At 39.5% G+C, this 16,015-nt stretch overlaps 1 protein-coding gene across 1 annotated transcript in view; it reads right to left on the bottom strand.

Annotated features, from left to right (window-relative positions):
• Positions 1-307: 307 nt before the first annotated feature.
• CDKL4 (cyclin dependent kinase like 4) overlaps positions 308-16,015 on the bottom strand; it is a 30,483-nt gene continuing 14,775 nt past the window's right edge. Inside the window, 7 exon segments of the mRNA XM_032652244.1 lie at positions 308-584; positions 2,842-2,898; positions 4,819-4,901; positions 6,334-6,483; positions 7,923-7,970; positions 9,085-9,175; positions 15,317-15,389. Of these exon segments, the coding sequence (XP_032508135.1) occupies positions 429-584; positions 2,842-2,898; positions 4,819-4,901; positions 6,334-6,483; positions 7,923-7,970; positions 9,085-9,175; positions 15,317-15,389 (658 nt within the window). The 3' untranslated portion in view covers positions 308-428.

A 16,015-nucleotide genomic window follows, 5' to 3' on the forward strand; every position in this document is an offset into this window, starting at 1 on the left:
AGGAAAAGCCTAGGAAAGGCAGACTAAGGTGCCTGCCACGGATGAAAAGACAGAAGAGTCAAGTTTCCTTTACTGGGCATCTGGAGGCTACAGAAGGTACCGGGATTCTTCCATAATGCTGGTCAAATTCAGTTCTGCTGTAATTGGGGCTTACTTGTTTGAAACTGTTGTGTTTTGGGTACATGACCTGGCAGGGGGGATATCGAATCAGTGTAAGAAAAGAATTGTGCAATAACTTAAGTGTATTTGGAATAAGATTTTGTGACAATCTGTATATTTTCATAGTTTTATGGTTTTATGACATCAATCACCAATATTTATTAGACAAGCAAATACAACTAAACCAGTGCAAAGAGAAGATCTTGGTGCCCGCCTAGTCTCACTTTGAAAGGTAGAGAAGGAAAATAAAGAATCATTTTTACAGCACTTTAACTTTTGAATGGAGGTACCTGCTGACATCTTCTGTTTCTTCCTTCATTACATGCTTTTCTTTTAATTTGGTCCTCTTGAAAAGAATCAAAGTAGGGGCTCTCCAGGAGTTGGGCACAAGTTAACCTGTCATCTGGATTCATCCTCAGACACTCCTATGGAAGACGGGAAGAGCAAAGAAGATATTAAAAGAGGACCCTGTTTTGTTACTGTGCCCAAAAACTCTGAATAATAATTTGGTAGAGCAAATACGAGTTTAGAAAATCTTCAAGTTTGTATATTATCCAGTACTTGGAACTTGTTAATAACTGGAATTGCTCTTCTTTTGCCCTTTCAAAGTCTTTTGAGGGTAGATTTGATGAACATTCAATGTCTCAAAGGGGGTAAATGTAGGTCAGGTGCGTTTAACCAATGACATTTCTTTATCACTTGTCAAAGCAAATAGTTTGTAGGGCTCCACAAAATGTGGTCCCTAGGCCAGCTACATCAGCATCACCTGGGAACTTGCTAGAAATACAAATTCTTTGGTCCAACCCCAGGCCTAACGAATCAAAAGCACTGGGGGTGGGGCCCAGCAATCTGTGTTTAACAAGCCTTCAGGGTAAATCTAATACCTGTTCAAGTTTGAGCCACCTGAGAATGGATTGGGCTTACAGGGCTTGACCTACCCTCCACCAACCCCTCGGGGGGTTTGCTAAACTGCAGGCGGGGCAGAACAACCTGTCCAGAACAAGGTTGGAGAATTAGACTTCCAGGACAGGGCCTGCAGAGTGCTGGGTTAGGGCAAGTCAGAGCAGTGAGACAGGTAGAAGGCAGGTGAGGTCCAGTGGAGCAGTGGTAAGGGCAGTCTGAGAGCTCAGAGGTGTCGGCCTCTGAGTCTCAGGGGTACTCATACTGAAGGAATCCAGCACCCTGGATAGCACCTGGGTAGTGACCAGCGCTAGCACAAAGGCTGGTCTACAAAGTTGACTCTAGGTCATCCAGATGGCTCTACTTTCTAGATCAGAAGAGTTTCAAACTAGGCTGTTTATCATAATCACCTAGGGGGAGGCTTAACGATACAAATTCCAAGGTCCTATTCATACAGATTCTGTTTCTGTAAATCTGAGGTTATTTATTGGAATGTATATTTTTAAAAAGCTCATTCTGATGAGTAGTCATTCTGATCAGTGGTATGGAAGTCATTGCTATAAATATAACTTAATTGGTTGTTAAAGATAGATACTCATACTAGTATCTCCATCCCTATACCACTAAAGGCTTTCAGCGTCCACACTGAATGGAAGAGGCACACTTTCTAGCATGGCCTCAGTTGGTCAAGCATGAATGGCATACTGGTCATAGATGAGTTTCTTCTGCTTTTTATTAGAATTTGTCCTTTGTTTGACTATCTCTTTTGGCCCTGGTACAGGGGTTATATTTGGTGTCTGCATGGTTCTGATTCTGCCTGATCTTCTACTGATTTTTTTAAAAAGCAATTTAAAATTTTAGTTAATCCAGTGTATCCAAAATGTTATCAGTTCAACATGTAATATTTTAAAAACTATTAATGAAACATTTTATATTCTTTTTTAAAGTAATTTTCATAGAAATATAGTACGGCTCAATTCTAATCAGCCATATTTCAAGTGCTCAATAGTAACATGTAACTAGTTGCTACCATATTGGACAGCACAGTTCTTTTTATTTTTAAAATTTTTATTTTATTTATTTTTAACATCTTTATTGGAGTATAATTGCTTTACAATGGTGTGTTAGTTTCTGCTTTATAGCAAAGTGAATCAGCTATACATATACATATATCCCCATATCTCTTCCCTCTACAGCACAATTCGTTTTTTTTTTGTTGTTTTTTTTTTTGCGGTACACGGGCCTCTCACTGTTGTGGCCTCTCCCGCTGCGGAGCACAGGCTCCGGACGCGCAGGCTCAGCGGCCATGGCTCACAGGCCCAGCTGCTCCGCAGGCCCAGCTGCCCCGGACCGGGGCATGAACCCGTGTCCCCTGCATCGGCAGGCGGACTCTCAACCACTGTGCCACCAGGGAAGCCCTACAGCACAATTCTTGATCTTCAAATTTAAGGAGTACATTTATCCTCATAAATTTCCATAGTCTTGAATATACTGACTTAACAGTCAAATTTCGTAATGAATGCAGAAGTATGGTGGTCTTCATCATGGCAGACCTTAATTATACTCTTTCATCTTCTACTAATTTTAATGGATATGTTAGAAAGATTACTGTTTAAACCACTGATGTTCCTTTAACTGTAATTATTTTACAGTTCCTTAACTGTTTCAATGACTACATTTTTACCTTGGCATTATTTGCCCTACTGTCCACCCCCCCTAGAGTTACCAGCTTCAATCATTATGACTTGCAGTCAATAATGGTTATAATTGATGCTTAGGTACCTTCATGAAATTCAAAGCCACAGGATGCACATATGAGAACTTTTCTTCAAGAGTTTCCTAAAAAACAAAGTAAAGCATTTCAATGTTACCTAACAACAAAGTAATGGATATTTTAAATATATTAGCATTAAGAATACTTTGGAGAAAGACCCCCCTAGTAGGTTAGATTTTGAAGATTTTTTAAATTCATATTTTTACATAATTTTACACTACTGTATAGTGTAATGGGAAAAATTGAAGCTATTAACTTCAGTGTTTTGCAATTAGTGTTTGGTAAATGTTTGTGCTAAATGTCCCCTTCTGAAATCCTACAACAGTACCCTAATATCTACTTATAGGGATGCCTGATCTACTTACAGAAATGCTTTGAGCATTAATGAAAATACACTGAGCTGCATAATTAAGAGCACTATGGAAAGCAACAGAATGATAAACACAAAATTCAGAATAGTAAGGGGGGAAGAGAATGGGATTGAGGAAGAGTACATGGGGAGCGAGAAGCTTCCAAGTCAATGGCAATATTCTCCTTCCTTAACTAGGCAGCAGGTACATGTGAATTTGTTGTATTTTAGTCTTTAAATCAAACATGTTATATAAATAATCTTTTGTAATTCAACCTCTAGACTTGTAATTCAACTTTTAACCTCTTATTGTATTTGTTAAAAGCCTTAACAAATATACTAAAAAAGAAATCCAGTACATAAATCAAGGTATTATACGAAATAAATTTAAGATGAACAGGGTGTTTAGAGAAGTTGGGACCACCTGAATCTGATGGTTCACAGGTGCCATAAATCATGACCTGGCTTTGCAGACTCGCCCCACCTCCAGCACAGCTGGAGCGTGGCACAGGCTTCCCCTGACAGTCCTTTCATTCTACAGGCAGAATCTAGATCATACAGGGTTTTAAAGATCATAGCCCAAACTTAGGTAACACAGACAGGAAATCAATGACTACAGAGAGTAAGAAGGTCAAGTAGTCATTGGTAGGTTCCCACAAAAAGGCAAAGACCACACAAAGAGTGTAGAGGTGATCATTGTGGTTTGCAGTTTTGATTTGGATACAATGAGGATCATTTTGTGGAATGACCTTCCATGTGGCAATATATGTTGTGAAAAAATAGTTTCTATTGATTTGAGCTTTGTTTCAGAAGCTGAAGAAAATAGAGAATGCATTTTTTTTTCAAAATAGAGACAACTATGATAAGTACTGTTTATGAAAAAATAATTATTTCAGGGCAAGGTACCAGAATGTTTTGATTAAAAGTATCACGGGGGCTTCCCTGGTGGTGCAGTGGTTGAGAGTCTGCCTGCCGATGCAGGGGACACGGGTTCGTGCCCTGGTCTGGGAAGATCCCACATGCCGCGGAGCAGCTGGGCCCGTCAGCCATGGCCGCTGAGCCTGTGTGTCCGGAGCCTGTGCTCCGCAACGGGAGCGGCCACAACAGTGAGAAGCCCGCGTACCACACACACACAAAAAATAATAATAAAAAAAAATAAAAGGATCACGGTATTTATGAAGGAACTAAGCATACTTTCACTTCCAAATTTAAAATTGAATTAATCTTTGAATACATAGGGCAAGTAAACTTTTAAAGCATTCTCCTGGCTCATTTTATGTAGTTTTTACATAGTTTTTTTGACCTGTGTCAGCGTGTCGTAAGGAAAACAGGAGCCCAAAGCACAAACATTAAAGAAGAAACAAGTACCCCTTTTTTTTTTTTTTTTTTTTTTTTGCGGTACGTGGGCCTCTCACTGCCGTGGCCTCTCCCGCTGTGGAGCACAGGCTCAGCGGCCATGGCTCAAGGGCCCAGCCGCTCCGCGGCACATGGGATCCTCCCGGACCGGGGCACGAACCCATGTCCCCTGCATCGGCAGGCGGACTCCCAACCACTGCGCCACCAGGGAAGCCCCACAAGTACCCCTTTAAAGAAAGTAGCAACACAAATAACAAAACACCAGAATCGAGCAATTTACCATATCTTCTGGTTCAGGAATACTGATGCCATGGAAAAATTGGTTACTTTTAAAGATAGATTGATGTCTTGGGATTAGTTTTCCTGTTAAATACAAACCACATAACTCATGAAAAATTTACTAAAATTAACATAATCCTTAAATGGTTAACTTCTGAGGTCCAGATGTGAAAGAAATACTGAGCCTGATCATTCCCTCCAGATTTGGGTGGAATGGGTCATTGCAAAAACATACCTTCCCAGGTAAGGTCAATGCTCCCAAGGAACTCTCTTTGCCACACATGGTTTGGTCTGCCATTCAGCTGCCACCAAAAGAGGAGGTAAGCAAGTGGTCTGGAGGGCTTTACACATATGATCCCATTTAATCTCATAACCATCTCACAATCATTGCTATTTTTCATTTATACTGTCCCAGTCAGAGAATGAGGCTCAGAGGTTTGATCAGCTGTCTAAAGTCACACGCTCATTAGGTGACAGACCCAGGATTCAGACTCATTCTAACATCTGCCTAATGTAAATTTCCACAACCTTGTAGGAAATCAATTAAACAGCATAAGCTTAAGGTGTGGCCTGTAGTGATACTCTACCCCACACTTTTCATGCTGCGGAATTCTCCAGCAGAATGTGTTGGGACCACACAGGGAATTGCATCAGACCAGACAGCAGTAGTTCCCTTGCCCAGCAGCCATGCTGCCAGGAAAGCCTATGGGAAGGGATTAATAAACACCCATCACTTTGTTTGCATCCATGCTGCTGGCGTAAAGCTGCAGCTGATCTTTTGGGTTATGTTCTCTTCCAACCAGGTGGAAGTAGACAAGTGCTGAGGACGCTGCATCGTGATGAAAGCTCATGAAAGAGAGCATTTGCGTCCATTCTTATTCTGCACTTAACTATTTGTAGGACTTTAGGCCACTCATGGAAGCTCCCAGAGCCTCAGTTTCCTCATTGGTAAAACCAGGCACAATGAAAAATGTTATAATGTCCTTAATGGGCTTTTCTTAAGACTGAAAGAGATGGTGTGTGTGAAAGTAATTTGTAAATTCTTAAGTATAAAGAAGCAGATTTGAGGAGTGGCAACAGAGGCTGTATAGCCTGCAAAACCTAAAATATTTACCATTTGGCCCTTTATAGAAAAAGTTTGCTGACCCCTGTGCTAGAGGAAAGGGGAAAATTCCTCTTTTACAGAGGATAGAAAGTGCATTTGAGTAAATATCTTTAGAGTAAGCTCTATGCAGCTGACTCATATCCTTAGCCCTATCTTAGGCTGATAAGGTAAGTAAATGTATAGTTTATTCCATGGCTAATTGACTTGACTTGGAAAGGCATCTGAAAACTCCTCACTGACAGAAGTTATGGCTCTACACATTGAGAAAAGGGTTGGGCTTTGGCTACAACCCAGAACAGCCATCCTGAGTAGCACTTTGGAGAAGAAAGAAAGGTCTTATTGTTCATTACAGTGACATACCACTACTATAACACTTTAGCAACTCTGTAAGCCATAAAATGCAACTTATACCCAGTGTTCTGATTATCAGATACAGTTGGTCCACATCTGATTTTCCAGGCCACAGTGGCTGGCCTGTCAGGAGCTCTGCAAAAACGCAACCGGTAGCCCATACGTCGACTGAAGAACCATAGTGGGTATCTACCACAAGAAGTTCAGGAGAGGCAGGAATGTACAGTGGAGAAAGAACAGCCTTTTCAATAAGTGGTGCTGGGAAAACTGGACAGGTACATGTAAAAGTATGAGATTAGATCACTCCCTAACACCATACACAAAAATAAGCTCAAAATGGATTAAAGACCTAAATGTAAGGCCAGAAACTATCAAACTCTTAGAGGAAAACATAGGCAGAACACTCTATGACATAAATCACAGCAAGATCCTTTCTGACCCACCTCCTAGAGAAATGGAAATAAAAACAACAATAAACAAATGGGACCTAATGAAACTTCAAAGCTTTTGCACAGCAAAGGAAACCATAAACAAGACCAAAAGACAACCCTCAGAATGGGAGAAAATATTTGCAAATGAAGCAACTGACAAAGGATTAATTTCCAAAATTTACAAGCAGCTCAATAACAAAAAAACAAACAACCCAATCCAAAAATGGGCAGAAGACCTAAATAGACATTTCTCCAAAGAAGATATACAGACCGCCAACAAACACATGAAAGAATGCTCAACATCATTAATCATTAGAGAAATGCAAATCAAAACTACAATGAGATATCATCTCACACCAGTCAGAATGGCCATCATCAAAAAATCTAGAAACAATAAATGCTGGCGAGGGTGTGGAGAAAAGGGAACACTCTTGCACTGCTGGTGGGAATGTGAATTGGTTCAGCCACTATGGAGAACAGTATGGAGGTTGCTTAAAAAACTACAAATAGAGCTACCATATGACCCAGCAATCCCACCACTGGACATATACCCTGAGAAAACCAAAATTCAAAAAGAGCCATGTACCAAAATGTTCATTGCCGCTCTATTTACAATAGCCTGGAGATGGAAACAACCTAAGTGCCCATCATCGGATGAATGGATAAAGAAGATGTGGCACATATATACAATGGAATAGTACTCAGCCATAAAAAGAAATGAAATTGAGCTATTTGTAATGAGGTGGTTAGACCTAGAGTCTGTCATACAGAGTGAAGTAAGTCAGAAAGAGAAAGACAAATACCGTATGCTAACACATATATATGGAATTTAAGGGAAAAAATGTCATGAAGAACCTAGGGGTAAGACAGGAATAAAGACACAGACCTACTGGAGAATGGACTTGAGGATATGGGGAGGGGGAAGGGTGAGCTGTGACAAAGCGAGAGAGAGGCATGGACATATATACGCTAACAAACGTAAGGTAGATAGCTAGTGGGAAGCAGCTGCATAGCACAGGGAGATCAGCTCAGTGCTTTGTGACCGCCTAGAGGGGTGGGATAGGGAGGGTGAGAGGGAGGGAGATGCAAGAGGGAAGAGATATGGGAACATATGTATAACTGATTCACTTTGTTATAGAGCAGAAACTAACACACCATTGTAAAGCAATTATACCCCAATAAAGATGTTGAAAAAAAAAAAAAGAAGGAGTTGAGGAGCTTGGTACCATCTTGTAGCGACATAATCAGTGTAGGCATCTCCTGGAACTGCAAATGCGTCAGTCAAATCAGGTGGGTCACATTCTCCCAAGAGAGGAGCTACTCCCAAGAGCAGTCAGGCATTCAGACCAGCTTTAGTAATTCTCAGAAGCCACGATACTCCTAACAGTTCATGCAGTGAGGCACTAATCGAGTAAACAGTACTCAGATAGTAAATTCACCTTCCCCATACTATGTATAAAATAGATAAGCAATATACTGTAGAGTACAGGGAATTATACCTGTTATCTTGTAATAACCTATAATGGAGTATAATCTGCAAAAATACTGAATCCCTATACTGTACACCTGAAACTAACATAATATTGTAAATCAACTATATACTTCAATTAAAAAAAATTCAACTTCCAAAGGTACCTTAGCTAGTTAACATCTATATAATCCTAAAAAGAGAGGACCGGGGCGAGGGGGTAGGGAGAATTTCTACAGTGTAACTTCAAGTATAAACCAGCCTCCCAATGCATTGTCAAGTCACTTGTGTTTGGGTCCTATCAGGATATTGATTATGTGTATGCCCCCTGTGCAGTGTGTCTGTTGTTAATGCATGTTTTTTGCCTGCTGCACAGCTCTAGATTCAAGGAGACACCATTATTTGTCCCCCTTTCCCTTGGTTCCTCCCTCTCTGGGATGACTTCTTTTTTCTCAGCACTGTCTCTGAATCCTCTCTGTCATTTTCTGTTTACTCTCCTCGTGTCATCAGCTCCACAAAGTTTTTTCCCAACCACTTTAGACCATGTTAATATCTCCCTCCAGGGAACCATCTGCCCTTTCGCTTTAGTACTTTATTGCTAGTCATCTTGTATTATTCTTTTCTTTCTTTTACTTCACGGTTATAAGTGCATGAAGACCAGAAATGCATCTTGTAGTTCTTTTCCTTTCCTATGGGGCAAAGTACATAAATGTGACATCCAATAAATTGTAGTTGATTGGATGGAGGTGAAGTGTGAACTGATGTACTGACTAAAAGGTTACAGTGAAATTTCCCTTTTTGAATAATAACAATATAACAATCAGCATACATTCAGTATCTAAAGTAAGAATTTTAACTGTATCATTTCATAATCATCTGAATTGGATAAGTTAGTAAAAAATTGCTACTTACTCAGAATTCGTGCAAACCCAAAGTCACAGATCTTGATTATTCCTTGCTTAGTTATTAGAATATTTTCAGGTTTTACACCTCTGTGAATACACTGTAAGAAAATATTTAATTATTTCCCCGAGTCATCAAGACAACGAAGCATAATGAACATTTAACTATTAGTTTAAATGATAAACAAAGCCTGTGAGATAAACACAAATATGGTTTTCCTTCATTTTTCTAAAAACTTAAATTGCCATTTTTTTCATTTGTAAATCTTATACCAAAAGAAAAAAAAGTTGCTATATTAGGAAAGAAATTAAAATAATTATTGGATAGGAAAACTGAAAAAAATATTTTTGAGAAGGCAGTATCATATAATTATTTTTTCCACTTTTTACTGAGCCCTATTTAAACAGTAAGAGGTAAAATCCTGAATGAGACAACAAGGTCCTACTGTATAGCACAGAGAACTATATTTAATATTCTATGATAAACCATAATGGAAAAGGATATAAAAAATATATATATATGTATAACGGACCCACTCTGTTGTACAGAGTAATTAACACAACCTTGTAAATCAAGTATGAGGTAACCCTGAACGAGGTAACACTCAGAGTGCTTCTAATAAGAACGGCTGCCCCCCAAGAATCACAATGCAGGTTGCACAAATATTGCAGATTGGAGAAACTGGAAAAACGTTTGAATGACAGCAAAAACAAAATTCATTAGAGTGACCATCTTATTTCTCATCCAGCTCTATTAAGGATGTGTGAAAGGGAGCTCTATTAATTACTACGCGAGGACAACAGCCCACAACTGTCCTGGGCAAGCTGGGATGTAACGGTCACCTATTAACAAGAGATACCAAATATTCGGCCAGAGGGGATGAGTATCCCCAACTAATCTGCAACCATTAACAGCTTTCTTGAAACGTGACCACAGGATGCTGCTGGAGTTGCCCCTGGGAGAGCGGGTCACCAGCGGGAGGCATTCTCCCCTCCGAGTCCTCTATGTGTGGAGAGCTTACAGCTTGCTGAAACACCCCAGGACCCTGAGTGAAGCAGGTGCTCCTTCCTGGATGTGAGAGGTCTAAGCTGGGGGTGTGGGTGAAGGTGGGCTGAGTGAGCCCCACTCACTATTAGTCCAGAAATGGCTATTCCATGCTGTGGATGCCCCAGGAGAAAACAACTCAGGCCCTATTCTTCAGAACTTTAGCTTTCCAGGTTATCCTCCCTCCAAAGAAGCACGTAGATAAAAATGATGTTGCTCTTCTTGTACAACTCAGCCCTCATGCAGAGCTCTGAACTTTTCAGAGCACTTCTACATGAATTAGTTCATCCTTGCAACAATCCTGTGATTGCAGGTGGCTACCGACGGTCTCCGGATTAACCACAACAATCAGCTCTTTCTGCCTCACTTCTCTGTTGTGCTGTCAGTCTCTTGAAGTATTCCTGTCAAATTGACAATTTTGAAATAATTTTTTTTTTGCTTCTATAAGAGCTATCTAAAAAGAGAAAATGTTGAACCCTAAATTCATTTTGGGTCACAAAAACGGCACTGGTACTAGAAGCTTGTTTGTATTGTCTCAATTACTGTCAACTGTCTCATAATTTGTACAACCAGCAGTTAGAAGAAACCTTTTAAGGCCTCTTAAAAGTCCTAAGGCCCTAGATATTAATTTTTAAAAATACATTGTTAGAATATAAGCCAGCATAGTTTTCATCCTACCTTTTAAGGCAACACATTTATGAAAACTGGATTAACACTTTGCATCATATTCACCTATAATAATTAGTGATTTAATAAGAATAGGTTATATCCCTCAGGTGAGTTTGCATCAGATTCTAAAATTTCTGTACTATATGTGTCATTACTAAGTAAATGGACTTACATTGATACCTGTCTATTGGACTATTTAAATATGCAAATCCATGTGAAATTTACAGCTACTTTTTTTTTTTTTTTTTTTTTTTTTTTTTGCCGTACGCGGGCCTCTCACTGTTGTGGCTTCTCCCGTTGCGGAGCACAGGCTCCAGACGCGCAGGCTCAGCGGCCATGGCTCACGGGCCCAGCCGCTCCGCGGCATGTGGGATCTTCCCAGACCGGGGCACGAACCCGTGTCCCCTACATCAGCAGGCGGACTCTCAACCACTGCGCCACCAGGGAAGCCCTACAGCTACTTATTTTCCAACCAAAACATACAAAGGCAAATGAAGTATTGATTATGTCCCAAAGAATCTGAAAAAATTTTTAGTGTAATGCAGGTAAGAGAAGCTACAAATAAAGAAGGATAGGGCTTCCCTGGTGGCGCAATGGTTGAGAGTCTGCCTGCCGATGCAGGGGACACTGGTTCGTGCCCCTGTCCGGGAAGATCCCACATGCCGCAGAGCGGCTGGGCCCATGAGCCATGGCCGCTGAGCCTGCGCGTCCAGAGCCTGTGCTCTGCAACGGGAGAGGCCACAACAGTGAGAGACCCACGTACCGCAAAAAAAAAAAAAAAAAAAAAAAGAAGGATAGTTGGAGTATTATATAATAGAAGAAAGAAAAAGAGACTAAAAATCACTGGAACAGTAAGAAGCAGAGTATGGAGAACAGAAGATGCTTAGACATACAACATTCACTTTCTCTACTGCAAAGCTGCACTCAGTGCAAACTCTGTAATGCCTCTCGCAATCAGCTTATTTTCCACCTAAGAGCAAGCCAGTGTAACCAAAACACTTTGATAAACTTGGGTATCATACACAGCTTTTAGCAAACATTGCTTAAACTGGGTTATTGCAGCTGATGTGCAATCTCATTTTTACAATCTCAAAAGCCAGCAAGAAGAGGTATTCATGGTATTTTAAACCTGACCCTTAATTTTAGGAATCATCTCCGGAAGCTTCCCTACTAGAAGTCGCTTCTTTATATAGCCTGAATGGACATCTGAGAAGGTTGTTCTTTGAGCCTTACGGATGGATACTCATAATGAGAGAGGAAAGGAACCTCCTCCCTGACAACTAAGTCATTGATATCAACAAGATGATGATGGATGTTACAGCCAGACATACTCGTATTTTGGAAGTCACTGTAATTTTGTCATTTTGACATGAAGTTCTTTTTTTTTTTGGCTGTTCCGTGTGGCTTGCAGGATCTTAGTTCCCTAACCAAGGATTAAACCCGGGCCCACGGCAGTGAAAGCGCAGAGTCCTAACCACTGGACCTCCAGGGAATTCCCAGATATGAAGTTGTTTTTCTCTAATCGATACGTCAAATATATAAAAATTCATGAGTTGACAATGATGCTAAATGGTCACTTTAGTTACCTCAACCTAGCCATATTATAGGGTAAAAAAAGAACAAAATGAGTAGGTATTTTCATAAGTCCACTGCTTCTCAAAATTTAATGTACACATGAATCACCTGGAGATCTTGTTAAAATGCAGATTCTGAGTCAGATCTGAACGGGCCTGAGAACCTGCATTTCTAATGAGCTCTCAGGTGATCTCTACAAACCACACTTTGAGTAGCAAGGCCTTAATCCCTTACTACCGTAACCTTCCTTTCTTGGTAGGATCACCACTCTGGAGATAAAAAGGTAGTCATGGTCACCACAGGTTGAAAGCTGGGAATCTTTAGCAACACCATTTGGGTCAGACTGCCTTTTCTATTCTCTGAGAGTATCGTGAGGGCTCCTTTAAAATAAGGAGAGTATAAAGGTTTTAGATGTAGTATTTTAACAACTTACATATGATTTAGATTTTTTTTCCTTTGTGTGCATTTTAGACAATAGATTTGTTAAAAAAAAAAAGATACATAAAAGCTTACCACAGCATAAGAAAATGGGATAACCAGAGTTCAGAAGTAATTTCCACGTTGGAGGAAGAAATTTTGTCTGAAAAATTATCCATTTTTAATAAAGGCCATAGATTATAAACTGGAGGTTTTCAATATTTCAAAGTTTAAGGTACAGAACGTGTTGTTCCAAGCAGAGAAAGAAATGGTGGCAGTTGTATTGAGCTACAATAATGTTTGGGTCCACTGGAAATAGTAAGTAGTAATCAGGTAGGTAAGTTGATTGATTGACCCACTCATTCATTCATTCCTTCATCCAGTTATTCAATAAATGTTTCCTGAGCACCTTTTATATAAAAAGATCCATGCTAGGCTAAAGCGATACAAAGATAAATCAGCCACAGACACTGTATTCAAGCTTATAATCAGTACACAGGAAAATGTCTGATTATATAGGGATAATGTACAACACTTATGGTAAAACGAATTTTTAAACAATCATTTTAATTACCCGTAAAACTCTAGCAACAAACTTAGGTGAACTTGAATACCTCTCAGAGCATGGTGAAAAGCAAGAGAGATGTGGATTCAATTCAGCATCATCTTTAGTAATTATTTGAAAGTACAATTTGCATCATGAAAAACAGGTTTATGTATCTTGTGGACAATATCCCTCTATACTCTATCAATAGAAAATAAAAGCTTCTGACTTATCCTAACAAAACAAACAAACAAAAAAATGTCACTTTCTTAAAGCTAAAGGAAGCTTTCCCTAAGTATTGAAATTTAGTTCCATGATCCTGTACTCTTTTTCAGCAATCCTAGACTACTATGATAGATATTCTGCTGGCATCAAAATTGACCATATGGTAGTCTGTATCCTTGCCTCAACACTGACTTCGTGTAGGCACCAACGCAAAAGGTCTAGAGTTATTTTTTAAAAACTATCATTATAGCAAAAGCACCCAAGAGTCTACTTGAAGAAGCTCCCACTGGCCTAAGATTTGAACATCAGAGAGAACAATTATTGCAAAGGAATGAAACACATCAAATACATAAAATCCATTCGTTTATAACAACACCCTACACCTCCCCAAAACCCTTCATTGTTCACTCCTGGAGGCTGCTAACACACTGGGTCATCACTCTTGAGTATTGACAAACAAAGGGAATAATCACATATTTATCTTACTGTACTTTACAGTAGCCAGAGTCCATGATGGTAAATTCTTCTCCATAGAATTCCAATTAACAAATGCAGAAGGAATAATAGAATTAGAAAATCACCACCTTTTAACTCTAATGAAATCCTGGAGAGAGGTAATAATTATCTATGAATGCTAAAACGAAATAAAAGATTGACAGGGGGGCTTCCCTGGTGGCGCAGTGGTTGAGAGTCCGCCTGCCGATGCAGGGGACATGGGTTCGTGCCCCGGTCCAGGAAGATCCCGCATGCCGCGGAGTGGCTAGGCCCGTGAGCCATGGCCGCTGAGCCTGCGCGTCCGGAGCCTGTGCTCTGCAACGGGAGAGGCCACAACTGTGAGAGGCCCACGTACCGGGGGAAAAAAAAAAAAAAAAGATTGACAGGGAAAGTGATAATGGAGGGGATCAAATGAACACCCCCTGAACCCACTAATCTATTTTAAGACAATCAAAAGTGGGAAAGACAACCAGACATAATATATGCCTCATGATGCTGATGCAATAAGTGGACAGCACTACATGTGAAGCATTCCTGTCTAAAAAACTGAACCTGAGTATGATCAAACCTTTGGATATAAACACCAATTTATAGCAAATACAGGTGAAAGAACAAGTTAAGTAACACATAGGAAGCAATCGGCCAAAATGATTTCTATAACACAGGAGTAGTCAAAGTGTGGCTCTAGGACCAGCAGCTTCAGTATCAACTGGGAAACTGTTAGAAATGCCAATTCTCAGGTCCTATCCCAGACCTACTGAATCAGAAACTCTGGGAATGGGCCCAGCAAAATGTGTCTTAACAAGACCTCCTGGTGATTTTGATGTATGCTTAAGTTTAATACCCATGGCTGTAAAAAATTAATGATGGGAAAAAAAAAGGTAGGGGAAGGGGGACTGCTATAGAATAAAAGACTTAAGAGACATTAAAAACAAAACAAAATCAAGTGCCATTGAGGGTTACACCTCTGATATCCTGAAAACTTATTTTAATCCAATTTAAAAATAATTATAGGAATCAGTATTGCGGCAAAAAGAAACATTAAGTTTATACAAACTTTTAATTTATAAGGAATGAGTAATTCGATTCTTACAGAAATTGGAAAAGGGCCATGAATAATGCATTACTTTTCCTCATATTCTGTAACTTTCTTTTGTTTAGCTCTTTTGGTCCTTATTTTCCCTCTGTCATTAGCTCTTCAAATAGACCCCTGAGCTAAGTAGAAGAGTCATCATGAAGAAATCAGCAAATACGTTAGAAAATGTTACGTACGTTATGTCTATGACAGAAGTTAAGAGCTTGAAGTGTTTGTCATAACACACTTTTGATCATTCCATCAGCAACTCTGGGGGAAAAAACAAAAAAGGAAATGAAAACTCCTATGATAGGGTTTCAGCAGCAGAACTGGCAATAGAAATGGAATGGGAGGGGCTTGTCATGGCCAAAGGATGCAGCGCAAAGGGAGTCTGGGAAATTTTTTTTTTTAATGTTTTAACGAAAATTGCTTTACTACTTTTTCTTTTGGTTATATAATTTTTGCTGTGTAATTTGAAATTTTTACATCTGTAAAAATGATCCATGCTTATCATGAAAATTCAAACAATATAGAAAAGTAAAGAAATAAAAAGTGTTGACTCAAATCTTGCTAGCTCAAAATAATTGCTGTAACTTATAGTGACTGTCCCTTTAGGAATCTCTGTTTCTCTCCCTCTCTCTGTCTCTCTCTGCAGTTACCTTTTAATATTAGATAAATACATTCATATGGTTCAATATTTTTAAAGTTAAAAGAATATCCATGAAGAATTCTCTCATACCTGCCTTGCTAATCATTTCATCCTCTGCAACTTCCCCTGCCTCTTTCAGAAACATCCTATGCATTGAGGTACAGATACTAATATGTATACATATATTTCAGTGGCCAAGGATTTCATTATATGGATGTATCATAATTTACTTAGTTAGTCCCTATTG

The sequence above is a fragment of the Phocoena sinus genome, chromosome 13 (genome assembly GCF_008692025.1).
Source record: "Phocoena sinus isolate mPhoSin1 chromosome 13, mPhoSin1.pri, whole genome shotgun sequence".
Taxonomy (NCBI): Eukaryota; Metazoa; Chordata; class Mammalia; order Artiodactyla; family Phocoenidae; genus Phocoena; species Phocoena sinus.